We start from the raw sequence: 17,758 nt of genomic DNA on the forward strand, positions 1-17,758 counted from the left end.
TGTGATGTACTGATGGGCGCTCAGCACAATTCAGACTTTCTTGCTCTTTTGATCCGCTGCTTCCAGCCCTTAGACCTGACGTGATAATTTCTCCCTGGTCTCTCCAAATGCTGCTGCTGTAGAGGCAGACACCCAGATTGTCCAATGCAACATGGGGAGCAAAGGTGGCTCAGAGTGGGAACCTGGGACTTGGGAGACCCAGGTTCAGGTCTCTACCATGCCACAGCCTCCCTGTGTGACCTTGGGTGAGTCACTTCCCCTCTCTGGGCCTCAGTTTCCCATCTGTACAATGGGGATTCAGCACTGCCCTGCCACATGGGGTAAAGGTTGCAAGGGGTTTGGATACTACAGTGATGGAGGCCGGACATCCTGGATGGCACAGGCTGGTGGGCTGGGTTGAGTGGAGCTGCTGGGGGAGACATTCTCCAGCACCACTTGCCCTATGAGCCCTGGATCTGCTTCCTGTCTAGACGGCGAATGGGGCTGCCTGCATTTCTCTCGGGGTGAGCAATGTGAGTTCTGATTGGGTCCTCCTGGGGCAGAGCAGTTACTGCAGGGGAGCCAGGGAGGCGGGTGAAGAAACTGGAGATGTTGGAATCTGAACCAAGAAAAGCTTGTGATGGTTCCATTATCTCCGGAGAATTGTTCTCCACTGTTGGTAGGAGAGGGAAGCTGGACAGGGCAGGGGAATCCCCCATTAATTCTTTCTCTGTGTGACGGGTTGGACCCCTGGGGAAGCCACCTGATGTGCTGAGATACCCCTGAGTCTACCTGTTCTGCCAGCCTGGGTCCCCTTTAACCTGTCTTGCTGAGCCAGGCTCTGAAAACCTCCTCTCACACACACAGGCAGGCCCACACTCAGCTGCAGATTAGGGACTTGCTCCAGCACTCAGATGTCCCCCTCCTTTGGAGTGCAGACCCACAGGTATATTATGAAATCCACCTCCTCCCTCAACGTGGAGGAAGGTGTGCACAACTTCTCTCCCCCCCCCCCCCATTAGAAATTACAGACACTGGGTTATATTATAAATAAAACAAATGTTATTAACTACAAAAGGCAGATTTTAAGTGGTAAAAGGGGTAGCAAACAGAACAAAGCAGATTACTAAGCAAATGAACTCAAACATGCAAACTAAGCTAGTTTCACTAAAGCAATTGGTTACAAATCGTATTTCTCACCCTAGATATAGTTGCAGGCAGTTTGCAATGTTCCTGTGGTTCAGAGTGAAAGTTATTCCTTTTCAGATGACCCCTGTGTCAGTCTGGACTCCCCCCCGGCCTTCCCTTTTGCAGTCTTTTTTCTTGGGCAGACAGGCCATGGAGAGGAGGAGCCCCGTTTGCCTTCCTCCCCACCCTGAAATAGGATTTACATAAGGCGGGAATCTTTTGTTTCCCAAACTTGACCCCCTCTTCCCTCACAGTGGAAAGTTACAAGAAGTCCCAGGTAATGTTTTAATATCCGGTGACAAAACCACCTGATTCTGTAGGATCAGAGCATCCATGAGTCAGGGGCAGTGTGGAGGGTCCGCAGGAAGGCCAAGCTTTTCACAGTCCATTGTCCTCGCTGATGGGCCATCTGCCCTGTCTGGTTTTCCATTGTCGTACCTGAAGTGTTCGCAGTGGGCGTCACCTAAAGTAGCATAGCTGAAATACAGATAGAGAGTCAATATTCCTTACTTCAGATACAGAAATGACACAGGCGTACACATTGGATAATCGCATTCAGTAACTCAGAACCTTCCCAATGGTATCTCACATGAGCCATCTGGCATAAAGTATATCTCAGTTATGTCATATTCCTATCATAAGCGTATTTTCATAAGGAATATGGAATGCAATGTCACACTCTGCATAACCTGAGCCCGCAGGCCAGCTCAGTTGTAAATTCTGGCCAGAGCACGTACAATGAACCCTGGAAGTCAGGCTGATGCAGACGGCAGGGGCTCACCTTACAGGGAACATGTGAAGCCAGTGCTATGGGGCTGCTGGTTGGTTAGTGGGTCAAATTTAAGGTGGTGGTTTTAGCCTAAAAAGCGCTACACAGTTGGGGATTGATAGCTGGCCTCTCTCCCTGAGCAGTACTGCTGCAGTCATGATGAGTGGGGCGGAGATCTAGGAGTCCCCTTGGTTTAATGGCAGTGGGAGTGGTGGCAGAGCATCCCTCTGAAACCACCAGGCATGTTAACAGCCAGAGTACCCAGCAAGGCCCGTTTTGCCGGTGGGTGTCTAAAAATGGTGGAGTCCGACAAAGGCAGTCATTTCTGGAGGAGGGCGAAGGTTTGCTCGGGAAGGGGCTGTCTGTCCGGTTGAGCTGAGGATGGTGTTTGGCCGGGAGTTCGCTCTTGGCATCATTCTGGTGGTATTGTGGTTTTAAACCATGTCAGAGGCCCCCAAAGTAGCAGATTGGGGCCTCGCTTGTGTCCTCATCATACATCAGTCTGAAGAGATACGCACCAGGACTGTGCATCTCCTCTCGGGGGTTTGGAAAGCCTCCCAGCACTGAGGGCAGCACCCAGCCTCTCCGCTCACTGTAGCATTGTGCCCTTTTGCAGGAGTTTGCCACGCTGACGAGAGAACTCAATGCCTGTCGAGAGCAGCTGCTGGAGAGGGAAGAGGAGATTTCAGAGCTGAAAGCCGAGCGGAATAACACCAGGGTAAGTCACGGGGAATAATGTCCGTCCCTAGCCCTGAAACCTGGCTGCGTCAAAGTCTGTGTGAGCTGAGGTGCTTATTAAAAACCCCAGTGGTTCCCGTCTCTGAGACTAATAATACCGGCGAGAGCTAGGCAGAGTGGGAGCAGTTGCTATGCAAACCCCGTTCCGTCTTCCCCCTGTGCATTTACACTCTGGTTTGTAGCGTTCTGGGCAAGCTGACGTAGAGAAAGCGAACCTCTCTGGAGTTTGTCCCCTAGGGACCTCCATAGGTGGGATCTCATTCTGTACAGCTTGGGAACAGAACCCCCCATCATTTCTCTACAACCCCGTTAAGTTCATACTTATTACCCTGCAGTATGTGGATTGCCACATGGGCTGTTCTGACTGTCCTGGAGCCACACCCAGCACTAAAGAGGAACCTAAGTCCTATGCTCTAGAAATCTCTGCTGGTCCAGCCCTGCCCTGGGCCCTGAGCTTTGCTAAGGATCTTCACTCTGCAGCAGTCCCTCAGCTCAAACGCCCCTTCCTCTCTCAGCACTGCCGGGGCCTGAGCTTGGGGGAGCAAAGATGCCGTGCAGCAGGGGTCTGTGCAGTGTGGCCTTTAGCCACACGGTGTTTATTTTCAGTGGCCGGGGTGAGGTGAGCGTGCGGTGGAGATTTTGTGGCTGTGTTTGCTGGCCGTTTATCATCGTTTTCCCCAGGTCTGAGCATAAGGCAGGGTGGGTGGTCCATGCATTGTGGGAGAGATCTCCAAAGGCTTCCTGGTCTTTTCAGCTAGGTGAGGAGGGGTCTCCAGATCTCCCTCCCCAGTAACAAGTGGGTTCACGTTTGTAGCCCCCACTGTACGCTGGGCAGGCAGTAAAGCATGTGCCCGGCTCTGTGCTGTGGAGCTGGGTTGGTCGCCCAGACAGGGGCTGCCGTGCGTTGTGCCACCGTGGCCTGTGCTGTGGAACTGAGGAGGAAAGAAATGGGCTGTTCAGCCCCCCGAGCTGAGACGGGAGAGCGGGGCCACGGGAGGTGGTGAAGACTTCTCCCTCCCTCTCTTGCAGCTCTTGCTGGAGCACCTGGAGTGCCTGGTCTCGAGGCACGAGCGCTCGCTGAGGATGACGGTGGTGAAGCGGCAGGCTCAGTCCCCGTCCGGCGTCTCCAGCGAAGTGGAAGTCCTCAAAGCGCTGAAGTCGTTGTTCGAACATCACAAAGCGCTGGATGAAAAGGTGAGCTGTGCCGCAGAGGGTCCCAGAGCCAGGTGAGGCCCTGCCCCCTTACCATAGCCAGTTGGCCCGCACCTGGAACACTGTATCCAGCGATCTCGCTGGCCCTGGCTGGCTAGCATTCAGACCCCGCCCTCTCTGTGTTCATGGATGGAGAAGGCTGGACTTGAGGCCTGTGGGAAGGCAGGTCCCAGAAATAACCCTCAAGCCATTCCTTTCCCCACCTCCTTTTTTTCCCCCTGTGCAAAGCAGAACCTCCTTGTCTCTAAGCAGTAGGACGTCTTTCCGTGAGTGGGACCGCAGGGCTCTCTGCAGTCCTTTGGGGCATTATGGCAGCGAGATATAACACACACACACACACACACACACACACACACACACACACACACACACACACACACACACACACACACACACACACACACACACACACACACACACACACACACACACACACACACACACACACACACACACACACACACACACACACACACACACACACACACACACACACACACACACACTCTTTTATCCGGAGCTCTCCTGGCAGAAGTGGGTCAGCCACAGACCTGCAGGCGTTGCCTTGCTTAACACAGTGCTTCAGAGCCACTTGCACTGTGCAGTGTCAGCTCCCGCCTTCCCTGCACGCTGCTTGTGCTAGGGACGGATGGGCTGGCAGAGCCTACCCGCAGGGATCCCTCCTGTCTCGTTTTAAACATCCTGGAAACCCTGTCCCATGGGAAACCCTTCCACAGCCTGAAGCCCCTCGCTCACAGGAACTGATCCTGTAAGTGTCTGTTTCTCAATATCACCCCGTTTCCTCTGACTGTGCCCCTAGTATTATCCTAAATGACCTAAGCCCATCCGAGAGACACCGCTGCCCAGATTATCTCTTGGCCAGGCTAGGCAGGTTCAGCTCTTTGCTCTGTCCTGACTGTCCTTGGCACTCCTCCAAGCTGTGGCCGAATTTCTGGCAGCACGGTGCCCAGCTGGGAGCCCAGGACTGGTGCTAGCCCTGCTCAGAGGGGCCTCCTGCTCCCGGGTGGGTCAGGGGACAGAGTTTTATCTTGGAAACCTGGGCCTGTCTCAGCATTGTCAGCAGCTGGGGGGAAGCAGAGAAGCAGTTTGGCCCCTGGGGCAGGGGATTCGGAAGGGTTCAGATAGGTGCGGGGGCTCAAAGTCATGGCAGGGCTCGGCAGCAGGGGAATCAGGTTCAGGTGGGTCATCTGGAAGGAGTTGGCTCATGTGAGAGCCCTGGTGTCCTGTCCTTGGGCCAGGGGGCCGCCATCAGTGCTCAGGGGCAGATCCTCTGCCCTGTGCCGCTCCCATTGGGGACTTCTGCCAGCTGGGATAAGGTAGAGCAGCACCCAGGCTGCTCTAACCTGGTCTGGGACAGAAACTCAGAGACATAATTGGTGACGGGTTCTTGGCTTCTCCTCTTCTGGCCTGCAGAGCCAGCACCCCTCCTGCTCTCCCAGGGGCTCCCCCAGCCCAGCAGGCAAGCAGGCAAAGGAGCCGTCCGAGCTGCTGTCTCCTCTCCCCTGCGAAGATGCAGCAGCTGCCCTAAGCACTGCTGGCTCCGCCCAGAGCCCAGGGGAGCTGGCAGGGAGGCAGTGACCCTATTACACTGTAGCCACAGGCCTGGTTCAGGTTCTTCGGGGCACAGCTCCAGGGCACAGGCACAGTCCAGACTTGCATGTGAACATCCCTGGGACCCGCCGCTGGCTGGGCACCCTGGTGGAGTGCTCGGCTATTGGGAGGTAGATGGGATTAGGCTGGGGTGTGTCACTGGTGTTGAGACGCTGACCCCTCCCGCAGTGATCCCCTGGCCTCAGGCGCCTCTCTGCTCGACCCTCGCGCTGCCCCGACCCCAGACTGCTGCATGCTGCAGATGGACGGTTGGGGGTGCTGGCACTGGCAGCACGGCTCTCCCCGGAAAGCCAACCCAGGGAGCCTGGAGGTGGAGAGAGGAGGAGAATTAGCTGGGGGAGGGCTGGAGCCAAGTGGGACAGGAGTAGCCCACTTACATAGACGGGAACAAAATCCTGGGCCCTGTCTGAGCAGCTGGGGCTCCTGGGCAGCCTGGTGATGAGATGCCTTGTATGCCGCTCAGGTGGCGCCGGGAGAGGGGGATCCGATCTGATGCTCATGCTCAGCCCTCAGTGGAAAGGCAGAGGGGGAGTAGCACAGACTCGAATCTCTCAGTGACCCCCCCAGGCTTTCCCCCTGCAGCCCCTCCTGGCTCTGGCCCGTGGCTGCTGATCGGGCAGTACCATGCTGCTAGGGAGTGATCCTGGGTCCCAGCACGTGCTGGGTCTGGGCAGGGAGTCGGGCCGAGTCGAGGAGTTAGCAGTGCCCACCCAGCAGCTAAGTAACAGCCTTTCCCGTTGTCTCGGACACCTGCAGGTGAGAGAGCGCTTGCGAGCGGCCTTAGAGCGAGTGGCAACCTTAGAAGAGCAGCTGGCGAGTGCCCATCAACAGGTAAGAGGGGGCTTCGGGATCCTTCCGCGGGGCCTCGTCTGCTATCGACATGTGCTGGGCAGCCGTGTGCTTCCTGGGGGCTGGAACCCTTTGCTGTAGCTGAAAGAAACACTGATGCTCCTCCAGGCCCCTTTGGTATGGCCCGGAGCAGCAGGCACCTGATCGGACAGTGAATTGGTCCGCTCGGTGGCAGAGGCGACTCCTGCCATTAACTCCAGGAGACAGACCAGTCTCCGTCCCCTTGAAGGAAGCTCCTGGTCCTTTGGCCTGTGAGTCTATGGGTCTGTCTACACTGCGCTTAGAGGTGTGATTGCAGCACAGGTAGACCCACCCAAGCTAGCTGCGACCTAGCCAGCTTGGGAACCAACCGCAGCGAAGCCCCAGCAGCCCGGGCTTCCATATGGGCTGTACAGGCACAGCCTGGACTCTGGGTACGTACTTGAGTGGCAAGTCTGTGCTGCCGCAGCACCACTGCTATTGGGCTTGGCGCTAGCTAGGTCCGAGCTAGCGCGGGTCTGTCTGTGTGTGCCTTAGTCACGTCTCTGATTGCAGCGTGGGCATCCCCTGGGCAATGAATCCAACGCTAGAGATGGGACCTTAGATCACATCTGAGAGCAGAGAATGGGGCTTTCTCTCCTCCTCCGGACTTGCTGCTCTTTCCCTTGTTTGACCCTATGGACAGCCACACACCTTTGGTCCTCTCTCGCCCACCAGCCTCTGGCCTTCCTGCGGGGAGAGAACCATTCCCGGGACTTGGCCACCCTGGGCCACCATCCCGCCGCAACAATAGCAGGATGAGGCCTCTGCTCTGTGTGACTCACTGGCTCATGAGCATGGGCTTGTGCTGTGTGGTGCCGATTTGGGCTGTCACTAGAACCGCGTGTGCCTCTGAGCCAGCCTTCTCGTGCGTTGCACACCAGGGTGTGCACGGGTTCCTGAGGCTTGTACAAAGGAAGGTGCTGTCACAAAATCGGAGCATGTCAGGGGTGTCCTCCTAAAGGCGGTGCCAAGGGAGTGCAACCGGGATGTGGGTGATCGTTCCCAGTGGTCAGAGCCGGAGAAGTTGAGGGTCAGAACTGGGTTACTGGAGGGAGGCAAGGCAGGGCCAAGGCAGGAGCAGGAGCTATCGTAGCCAGGGGCGAATGTTGTGAGCAACTGCTGGGCTGAGCAGCTGGGCTGCTGGCTGTTCCCACTCATCGGACAGCCTTCTACAAGCCAGCTGCCCTCATTGGGTTGCCTGGAGCCTGGCTCTGCTGCAGGCCCTGCTTGCTGACAGGTGGAGTGTGGGCAGGTGGGGGAGAGCAGAAGGTACGGGGAGCTGGGCGGTTGGGTGGGTTGATTATGATCTTCCTCTCTCTGGCCTTTCACCCCAGTGCCCCCCTCTCTTCAGAAATGAACCAGCCCAGCCCCACGAATGCACCGCCCTGGCACTGCCAGGGGGGTATGGTGGGGGCCCCATGCCAGGGCAGGGCGCAGATGGAGGTGCATGTCAGCAGCTGGGCAGAGAGCGGGGGCCATGGCGGATCTCGCTCTTCAGGAGTTTTCTTCCTCTTCAGCCTGATTTTCCTGTCTCAGTTCTATCCCGTTTCTCCGAGCCACACCCCCGTGTGCCAGCCTGATTCCTCCCACCCGGGGGTCCGCACGTTAAAGTGTTTGTAGGTAGGGATCAAGGGGCAGATCCTCAGCTGGTGCGAAGTATTATCACTCCATTGTTGTCATGAGACCTATAGCTCGATGGGCAAGGACAGCTTCCACTAGCTCAGGATCTACCTTTTGATATCTAGGTCCACCAGAAGTGATGGGCTGGATGCAGAAGTCCCCGGGAAGGTTCTCTGGCCTGTGCTGTGCAGGTCAGGCTAGATTATCACAATGGTTCCTTTAAATCTGTGACTCTGTGAACAACGATCTCAGTTCCTGCAGCGCAGGGACCCGCAGCTCTGGCAGGGAGCGGAGGGCATGGGGCACTAAAAATAGGGCTGGGAGCTTATGCATAAACGTGGTTGCATTTTGCAGGTAACTGTTCTGCAGCAGGTCCCCGGGCAAAGGGAAGCCCCAGTCGGAGAAGATGAGAAAAGGGTGGAGGGCAAGGAACCAGGGCAGAAGATTCTATGGAAGGTGAGAGCCCCATCGGAGGAGCAGAGCTGGACTGCGCTATTCCATGCCTGCCGTCTGAATGGCGGCTGTGTGTAGCTCCAGGTGCCCTCAGGGCTATCGGGGGTGGCTTTGTTATCCTCTTTCCCTGAGTGCCGGAGCACAGAGCTGGTTCCCTGACATTTCACGATCCTTTTCCTTGCCTTGGGATCTTGGGCCGTGCCAAGCAAATTGGTTCCCCTCCTTCTGGGAGAGGGAAGCCGTGTGAGGCCGTGGTGAGAGCAGAGGACTGGGCCCTGAGGTTTTTCTGCTCCTGCCTGACCCCCTGACCCCCCCCCGCCCCCCGAATGCTGGAGGACATTGTGGGCCGTGCTTTCCAAGCGAGGCACCTGTGGTGCACTTCTAACCGGGGCATTGAGCCTCGCTGGGCCCATGATTAAACAGGGAGCAGATAAAATGATCCCAAATCCTCCAGATTAAGTGGAGACCATGTACTTCAAACAGTCCACACCGAAGGGTCCTCTCCTCATCCCTCCTCTATGCACCCTCCATCAGCTCTCCACTAGCCAGCTTGGCCATGCAGGCAATTCTCTGGGCCCTTTGTAAGACGCCAGCCGGCAGGTCTGGGACAGCTACCAAGCTCGAGGAGCTGCTGCTCCACCTCAGTGCTAAAACTTTCTATCCTGTGGTGTTGCAGAGACTCCCCAACGGTTCCATCCACCCCAACGACGAGGCGAGTCGGGTGGTGGAGCTGCAGGAGCTCCTGGAGAAGCAGAACTTCGAAGTCGCGCAGGCTAAAGAGCGGCTGGCGGGGCTGGTGGCCAGTGTTGCTGAGCTGGAAGAGGATCTAGGCACCGCCAGGAAGGATCTTATCAAATCAGAAGAGATGAGCAGCAAGTACCAAAGGGATCTGCGAGAGGTCAGATGCTTGTGCTCCAGCTGTGCTAACAATCCCTGTGCTCTTAACAGCATGGGGCAGCTTCAAAGCTCTGGGCAGATATTGACCAGTTCGGCTTCCAGGCGCTCTGCTGCAGGCGGGATCTTTGCCGCATAGGTGGCTGGTATAATAGGCCAGGGGAGCCCTGCATGCACTCCGCCTCTTCCCCTCCCTGCTCCGCCCCTTCCCCCAAGAGGTCCCCGCCACTGGCCACATCCCTCCTCTTCTCCACCCCTTCCCCCACCGCTCGCTGCATCCCTGTGAGCAGTGGGCCCTCGCGTGGGGGGCGGGAGGAGAAGGAGGAGAGGAGGGACGTGGAGAACATGAGTGGTAGGGGGCCTCCGGGGAAGGGGGGCGTTGAGGAGAGGAGGGACACTGGGTGCGATGGGCTGGCTCCTCCCCAGGGCTTTACACTTGGATAGGGGATTTCAGGTTACTCTGCACAGGAGGGTCTGTTGCCATGACTGTGACCCCTAATTGCTGTCAATCCCTGTCCTGTTAGCTCCTACTGCTCTAAGCCCCTCTCTGGCATGTGCCAGGGCTCCCCCTTACATACTCAGGCTTAGGGGTAGTGGCCCTTGGCCTTGTGGATCGCTGTGACTCTGCTGGTGCCCCGTCCCCGCAGGCTCTGGCTCAGAAGGACGACATGGAGGAGAGGATCACCACACTGGAGAAGCGCTACCTGGCTGCCCAGAGAGAAGCCACCTCCATCCACGATCTCAACGACAAGCTGGAGAACGAGCTGGCCAACAAGGAGTCTCTGCATCGCCAGGTACTGGGCCCTCCCTGGTGTTGCAGGAGCAGCGTATGCACGGGAAACAGCTTGGGAGGTTGCAGACTTGGTAGCTGCCTGGAAGCCCCTGTCCTTCCCCTCAGCCGAGCATCCTGTCTGGAGATGCCTGCCTGCTCCATCGGAAGTCAACCCCCGCCTGCCGATCAGCAGTGGGTCTTCCCTTGAAGCCCTTTTTCATGGCTCCAGAGCTAGCTGTAACCCCACGGTTCTCCCGCTCGCTGACCAGGTCCCTGCTCCGTAGCACCTTGGGTGCTTGCCGGAGTTTCTCAGCTCGGCTCTGCTCTCCAGCAATCTTTGGCTCATTCTCTGCCCAGTCCTTCATGGACTTTCCTTGTATCCCTCAGAGTTCTTTGCTCCAATTTTTCCTGCCTGGATCCTGTGGTTACCAGCTGGACTGTTGAACTCCTGTGGTCAGACTTAAAACTTCAAAAGCAAATGACGCCTGTGTTATCTTTTTAAGTACTGGTAAATCGGGCTGTCTGAAGCTATTGTCCTCTTTCTTGCAAGTAACCCCTGCTTGAATTAACCCCTGGTAACCAGATTGCAAACCACACCATCCAAATAGATGGCACATATAATATTCATAAAATATTACAGGTATCACCATGTCCTTCACATCCTCCCTCTGCAGGTTCAGGTGCCATGCTGGGCTCAGCCCGCTCCAGTTAATTAGACACAGCCATTGCTACTGCTGAGAAAGGGACTGAAGTCAGGGAAATCTCAGCAGGGGTGTCACTGCAGAGGTTGGGTAGTTTAAACCCAAATGCCAGCCCAGCTGATACCTAGAGCTAGCCAAAATGTATTGTGAGGGGGTAGTTTTTCCATCCTGCATAATTAACCCGTGGAACTCACTACCCCATGAGATCATTGAGGTCAAGAACTCAGCAGGACTCAGGATGGAGTTATCTCTTTCTATGGATAGTGAAAAGATCCACAGCTATGTTAAGGAAGGTAAAAATATTAATAAGTAATCAAAACCCTCCTGCTTCACAACTACCAGAGGTCAGGAAGAAACTTCCCACATGGGCAGGTAATTCCACAGTTGCCCACTAGGGGGCTGCTTGCGCTTTCTTCTGCAACCCATATGTTGGAGCCAGGAGACTGGTTGATTGGTCTGACCCAAGCTGGCAATATCTGTCGGAGGAAACTAGCCAAGATTGGTGCTTTCCATGAACCTCCAATCTCTGGGAGCTGCCCTGAAATTCACCCAGCTATGGAGGGCAGGTTTCCCTGGTCCTTCCTGTTTGCTTGTCTGTGTGTCAGCTGGGACGATTAGAGTATAGAGGGCTCCGTGTTAAGTGCGTCTCCTCTGCGTTGTCCTGCAGTGTGAGGAGAAGGCTCGGCACCTCCAGGAGCTGCTGGAGCTGGCCGAGCAGAAACTGCAGCAAACGATGAGGAAGGCAGAGACGCTGCCAGAGGTGGAAGCAGAGCTTGCCCAGAGGATAGCAGCCCTTACCAAGGTACGTGGGCAGCAGGAGTAGGGGGCTAGGACAGGGAACACCCCCCGCTCCCCATTACTCCTAGATTCTTGGGCCAGAAGGACCTGTTAATCCCCTAGTCTGACCGCCTGTCTAACACAGGCCATTCAGCCCTAGCACGGAGCTGAGAGGATCCACTGCCCGTTCAGAGGTTGTCTGGATGGTGCATGACTGTTGCTGAAGCAGAACGCCAACGCCTTTTAAAGCATTAAGTGAAGGGGCATTACGGACGTGTGTGCCAGAGCGGGGGTGGCTGTGTTACTCTGGTTAGAGAGAGGAGCAGAGAGGCCCTTCCTGGGTCCGTGCCTTCAGAAGTTGCTGGAGGGTGGGCTCTGTTGAGAGGCTCTGCGAAGAGTGGGGCCAAATAACTCCACTGTAGTGGTGGGGAGCTGGGTGTTGCTAGCGGGGCTGTGGCCTGAACTAATGAGGGTGGTGTTGGGGATGGTGTGGGGGAGTGCAGGCAGACAGGAGGCGTGGCTTAGGCAGCCAGGGCCATGCCCACCCTTCCTGCTGCCTGAGCTCCTGCAGCTCTGGGATGTGTAGGTGTCCGGGTCCCTCAACCCGGTGCCTCCAGTGCATCTGCCATACCCCAGTTTAATTCTGGCATCTGGTGCCTGCCAGGGTGTACACCAGCCCAGATACCCAGCAGGCACCACTAGGGCATTCAGCCTCTAGGACCCCTTGACCGGGCAGTGTGTGTCTAAGACGCCCATGACAGGCAGAGCTGGGACTGCCCCAGGGATGGGCGGGGTGCAGCAGCCACTGTGGCCTTTGTCTTTACAAACTCCTTTGTGCATCATCATCAGCCTCCTCTGTGTCCCTGCTCCTGCCTGGCTGCCTGACCCTCACAAGCTCATGCTGCCAGACTCTGCTGGCCTTTGGTGAGGGTGCTCAGTAGGCAATGCCCAGCCATGGCTGCCCTAGGTTCCCCCAGCTGGGTGCCTGCAGGCTCACGCTGAAGGGATCAACCCCACCCAGGAGCTGGCGAGAGAGGGAGCCCACGCCAGGCAGGGAGAAGGGTTCCCCTGTGGCAGAGCAGTTCCCTGGAAATGTGCGGGACAGGGCCTGGTGGGGGGCAGGGGGAACACCAAGGCCCAGATAAGCAGGAGTTAGCTGCCTGTTCTCATCATTGCTTGGTGCAGAGCAGTTTGAACCAGGGTTCTTTCAGCACTTTAATGCCAGGCCCGAGAGCCAGTGTGCAAGGCCCAGCTGAGCCCCCTGCGAGGGCCGCCCAGCCCCCAAACCTCCCATGGAGAGCTGTCACTGCCCGCTCAGTGAGTCAGTCCAGCTGATGTGCCAGAGTGCACTGAAATCCCATTGCCATCTCTGGCGGGTCAGTGCCGTTCCTAAGCAGGATGACAGCTCTCTGGAGCCTTAGTGCTGGCTTCTCCTAGAAGCTTCCTTGGATTTTCCTAGGCAGAGGAGAGGCACGGGAGTATCGAGGAACATCTACGGCAGCTGGAGAGTCAGCTGGAGGAGAAGAACCAGGAGCTGGCGAGGGTAAGCTCCACCGATGCAGGAGTCACCCGCCTGCTGTGGACATTGGCGGGGCTGCTGCTCCTCCGCTCCCGTTTGTGGCATCTCCTCCTGGGAATGCGAAGCGGCAGAAGACGTGGGTGGCTCTGTGTGGGGCTGGGGAAGGAGGTGCTTGTGGGGGCATTCTAGGAGGAGCTCTAGGTGAGGGGATGGGGAATCTCCCATGCCAAATTTGCTTTATCCCAGTGGCTTTATCTAGGCTACCCATTAGGGTTACTCAAATGTCCAGGTGTTAAACTGCACTTACCCCTGGTGCTCAGAAGGATGTCAAAGGCGCTGAGCTCCCTTCATTTATAACCCCTCTCCCACCACACACACACACTCCTTTTTCCCTAGTCTAAACAAGGCCTGTCTCTGGGAGGACTGAATTCTTCTTAGTGTATGTGCAACATGTCTCAGGCGCCAGGTGACCAGGGTTCATCACTGAATTTGGTCCGCTGGTGGGATCATTAGCGGCACTGACTGGGAGCATGACATGAACGCTGATCCATGCCCCCAGGGGACTGAAAGATGGTGGGTGCTGCCATATTCTCCACGTCCTTTGCACAACTCTAGCTAGCACCTTCCATTTGAGGTTCTCAAAGTCCTTCCCGTGTGGACACGTTATCCCCACCACAGCCCTGTGAGATTGGAAGGAATTATCATCCTCGGTCTACAGATGAGAAAACTGAGCCCCAGCAAGAGGAAATGGCTTTCCTGAGGCCCAGCACTGAGCCACTAGCACAGTTGGGAATATGACCCAGATCTTCTGACTCCCTGTCATATGCTTGGACACCAAGAGAATGCTGCCTCCCATACCAGGGGGAAAGCCCTGATAATCTCTGTCTCTGAAGCCGTGCAGAGTAAACAGAGGGCTGCTGTCCTGCTCCTGGGTTGCTCACCACCTAGTCTTTAGGGCTTTGCCCCATCATGCTACTTGCATGGTAATCTTGCTCCATCTGTTTGATCCATCTACATACCGCCTTAGAGTCCTGGGCCTGCTTCATAGAATATCAGGGTTGAAAGGGACCTCGGGAGGTCATCTAGTCCAACCCCCTGCACAAAGCAGGACCAATCCCCAACTAAATCATCCCAGCCAGGGCTTTGTCAAGCCTGACCTTAAAAACCTCTAAGGAAGGAGATTCCACCACCTCCCTAGGTAACCCATTCCAGTGCTTCTCCACCCTCTAGTGAAAAAGTTTTTCCTAATATCCAACCTAAACCTCCCCCACTGCAACTTGAGACCATTTCTCCTTGTTCTGTCATCTGCTACCACTGAGAACAGTCTAGATCCATCCTCTTTGGAACCTCCTTTCAGGTACACCTCTACCCCGATATAACACGATCTGATATAACATGAATTCGGATATAATGCAGTAAAGCAGCGCTCCGTGGGGGCGGGGCTGCACGTTCCAGCAGATCAAAGCAAGTTCGATATAACGCGGTTTCACCTATAACGCAGTAAGATGTTTTGGCTCCTGAGGGATAGAGATGTAGTTGAAAGCAGCTATCAAATCCCCCCCTCATTCTTCTCTTCTGCAGACTAAACAATCCAAGTTCCCTCAGCCTTTCCTCATAAGTCATGTGCTCCAGCCCCCTAATAATTTTTGTTGCCCTTTGCTGGATTCTTTCCAATTTTCCCACCTCCTTCTTGTAGTGTGGGGCCCAAAACTGGACACAGTACTCCAGATGAGGCCTCACCAATGTCAAATAGAGGGGAATGATCATGTCCCTCGATCTGCTGGCAATGCCCCTACTTATACAGCCCAAAATGCCGTTAGCCTTCTTGGCAACAAGGGCACACTGTCGACTCAAATCCAGCTTCTCGTCCACTGTAACCCCTAGGTCCTTTTCTGCAGAACTGCTGCCTAGCCCCTCGGGCCCTAGTCTGTAGCAGTGCATGGGATGCTTCTCTGCTCTCACAGGTGTAACGCTCTTGGAGTCAGGGCAGTGACACTGATGCAGAACAGGGCAGGTGAGAGGAGAATGGGCCCATAGCCTGTGGCGTAGGGAGACTATTCGCATGTAGGAAGCACTGTTTAAATTGCTGAGCATCTTCTCTGCATCGGAAGAGCCTAACTCACCTCCCCCTTCACTGGCCTGCTTAATCCCCGCAGGGAGCTTGAATTGACTGTAAAGGGTCAGGCCCTAAGCTAGTATCTTGTACTCAGCTTACTGGGGTCCAGCCTCAGAAGTAAACTTGTGCTGTGCACACAACGATCTCAGGCTGGCTGGTGGGGTTGCTCCTAGACCGTGTTAACCCAGCGCAGTGGGGCGTGGCTGGTCTAAGCGGAGGGGCTCCCTCACCTGGCAGAAGCAATGAGTGTGGTGGAGAAACAGGGACTGGATACAGCTGCGTTTCCCCACCTCTAACTGGCTCTGGGTCATGGGCAAACCTAGAACAAGAAGCGTTGGGAAACCGTGTTCTAGATTTCCTGCCAAGTGCGTGTTACGTGGTTAGAACCTCCAGCCGCTGTCAAACCAGCCAACCAAGCGCATGGTCCAGCGACAGCAGCAGGCTGAGTGAACTGTATGGAGAGACAGGGAGGGGCTGGGGTCATGGGAAAGCTCTGCTGAGAGCTCGGCAGGGCTCACAGGCATGGGGGGAGCTGCAGGACGATAGGGTAGCTATGTGGAGAAGCCCCGAGGATGGCAGGGAGTGTTCTCAGATGGGAGCTCACCAGCTCCAACTGCCCCTGGCCAGGTGCCCCTGTGATTCCGACACCAACTTACAAAGAGTCCGCTTCTCCAGGAATGAACAGCCTGAGACACTTGTTTATGGCCTGAGACCCAATGAGCCTCCCCATCTAGGCTCCAGGTGGGGATCAGGATCCCGGCCCACCTTTCTAAAGCATGTGGAGTGGTGAGCTGCTCTCCTTGGGTTGTCCTTGTGATCCTCTGATGTTGGTGATAATTTTCCTGCGCCTCGGCTGTGCCCCTCATTATTTTCGAAAAACCCAGTCAGCTCTCGCAAGTCTGAAGCCTGGAAACACAGGCGCTTCTGCATGCCCCAAAAGCAAGAGCTAAAGCATACAAATAAATAAATAAAATCTCTGCCCCGGTAACTCAAAACTCAGCAGAGTCCTGTGTGAATCCTGCTCTTGGGCCTGGAAGGACTTTGATCTAAATCTTTGCTTATTTCTGACGGTTAGTGAGAGTCTGGAAACGGGCTTAGAATGACCATGTGAACGTGTCCCCCCAGCCGAGCCACGCCCCTTGCTCTACAATCCAGCCTGCCCACAGCACTGTCCAGGAGGGTCACTGGCACCCAGGCAGGTTTCCTTACTTGAGTGGCGGCAGGGAAGTGTTTGGCTGGGAGCTTGGAGCTACAGGCACGTGCTGCTGTGTTCTGAACTGGAGCAGGCTGGATGGCCCCTGCCTGTCCTTCCTGCCTAGCGCCCGGCCATGGCACTGCCAGCATCTCACCTGGTTCAGGTTGTATTTTATGTTCCTCGCACATGTCTGTGTGCTTTGTGCTGATAATGTGCATCACAGGAATGGCAGGGGGAAGGGTTTATAGTAAGGGAGAGCAAACAGCAGAGGGAGAGGTTCCCCTCCAAGCCACAGCATGGGAGAGCAGCGACTCCTGTTGTAATAGCTCCCCCTGCATTGGCTGGGGGGCTAAGGACTCCCCTTTTGTTTCAGCCTGTCCTCACTGCTGCTCAGGGGAGGCTGGCATTTTGGGGAGAAGGCAGCAGGGGCATTTCGACAGCTGTTATACCAATAAAAACTAGCAGGATCTTATTAAAGGGGACAAGATAAAGATGCCACATTTATTATGATAACAATTTGATTTATGACCAATAACTAATATCTTAATCCTTATACACACACATTAGACCTAATACCTATATGCACGCGCGCACACACACACACCAGATGTTCTGCAGCTGCTGCATAGTTACCCGTCCTGCTTGAGTCTGTGGCTTGAGTTTGCAGCTTGGGTTCGTAGCTTGTGGCGGCTAACTGGCCAGGAAAGCCGGGCACAAGGACGAGCTGAGTCTCTGTTGGGCATGCACCGATGCCCTTCCATGTTGGCAGCAGAATGTTACCCTCCTCCAAAGTTTTCCATCTCACCCATCCTTTTTGTAGGCTTTAGTTTGAATCCAGAGTCTATAGGTCTTGCTGTGTCACGCTGCCTCCAGGTTTGGTGATTGATCACCCGTCAATTGCAGACATGACTTTCAGACTGGGACTGGGCTTTGATCTTCCTTTTATTGTACCTTTTCTTTTTAGGGTGGATTCTTCTTACTTTGTTAGGGCTCTTGTCTGCATCTTCAGCTGTTGGTGTTTGAACTCTATTTAATCAGGATAGACTGGGGATGGAGGTTGATTCCATCATCCATACATACCTCATTCACACATCTAAACTAAACTAATAAGATTACAGCAGGGTTTGCAAAAATGAAGGTTGCAGCAAGCCCTTACAAAATGGAGTAAGCGTTTTTAAAATGGGGTTTGAATTACAATATGGCAAACAGTGAACAGAAGTTACAATATAGACAAGTATAATGGATGGCAAACAGTGAACAGAAATTACACTGTAGGCAAGTGTAATAAATGGTGAACAGAAGTTACAATACTGAAACAGTGCA

General features: G+C 55.2%; 1 protein-coding gene across 5 annotated transcripts in view; it reads left to right on the top strand.

The window, feature by feature from the left end:
• PPFIA4 (PTPRF interacting protein alpha 4) overlaps positions 1 to 17,758 on the top strand; it is a 200,136-nt gene that overhangs the window by 115,818 nt on the left and 66,560 nt on the right. For all 5 annotated transcript variants that reach the window (XM_054028331.1, XM_054028334.1, XM_054028335.1 and 2 more), the window contains exons 3-10: positions 2,553 to 2,654; positions 3,704 to 3,868; positions 6,275 to 6,349; positions 8,363 to 8,464; positions 9,138 to 9,359; positions 10,003 to 10,149; positions 11,496 to 11,630; positions 13,065 to 13,148. In XM_054028331.1, the coding sequence (XP_053884306.1) occupies positions 2,553 to 2,654; positions 3,704 to 3,868; positions 6,275 to 6,349; positions 8,363 to 8,464; positions 9,138 to 9,359; positions 10,003 to 10,149; positions 11,496 to 11,630; positions 13,065 to 13,148 (1,032 nt within the window). The remainder of the gene's footprint in view (positions 1 to 2,552; positions 2,655 to 3,703; positions 3,869 to 6,274; positions 6,350 to 8,362; positions 8,465 to 9,137; positions 9,360 to 10,002; positions 10,150 to 11,495; positions 11,631 to 13,064; positions 13,149 to 17,758) is intronic.

Source organism: Malaclemys terrapin, chromosome 4 (assembly GCF_027887155.1).
Source record: "Malaclemys terrapin pileata isolate rMalTer1 chromosome 4, rMalTer1.hap1, whole genome shotgun sequence".
NCBI lineage: Eukaryota > Metazoa > Chordata > Testudines > Emydidae > Malaclemys > Malaclemys terrapin.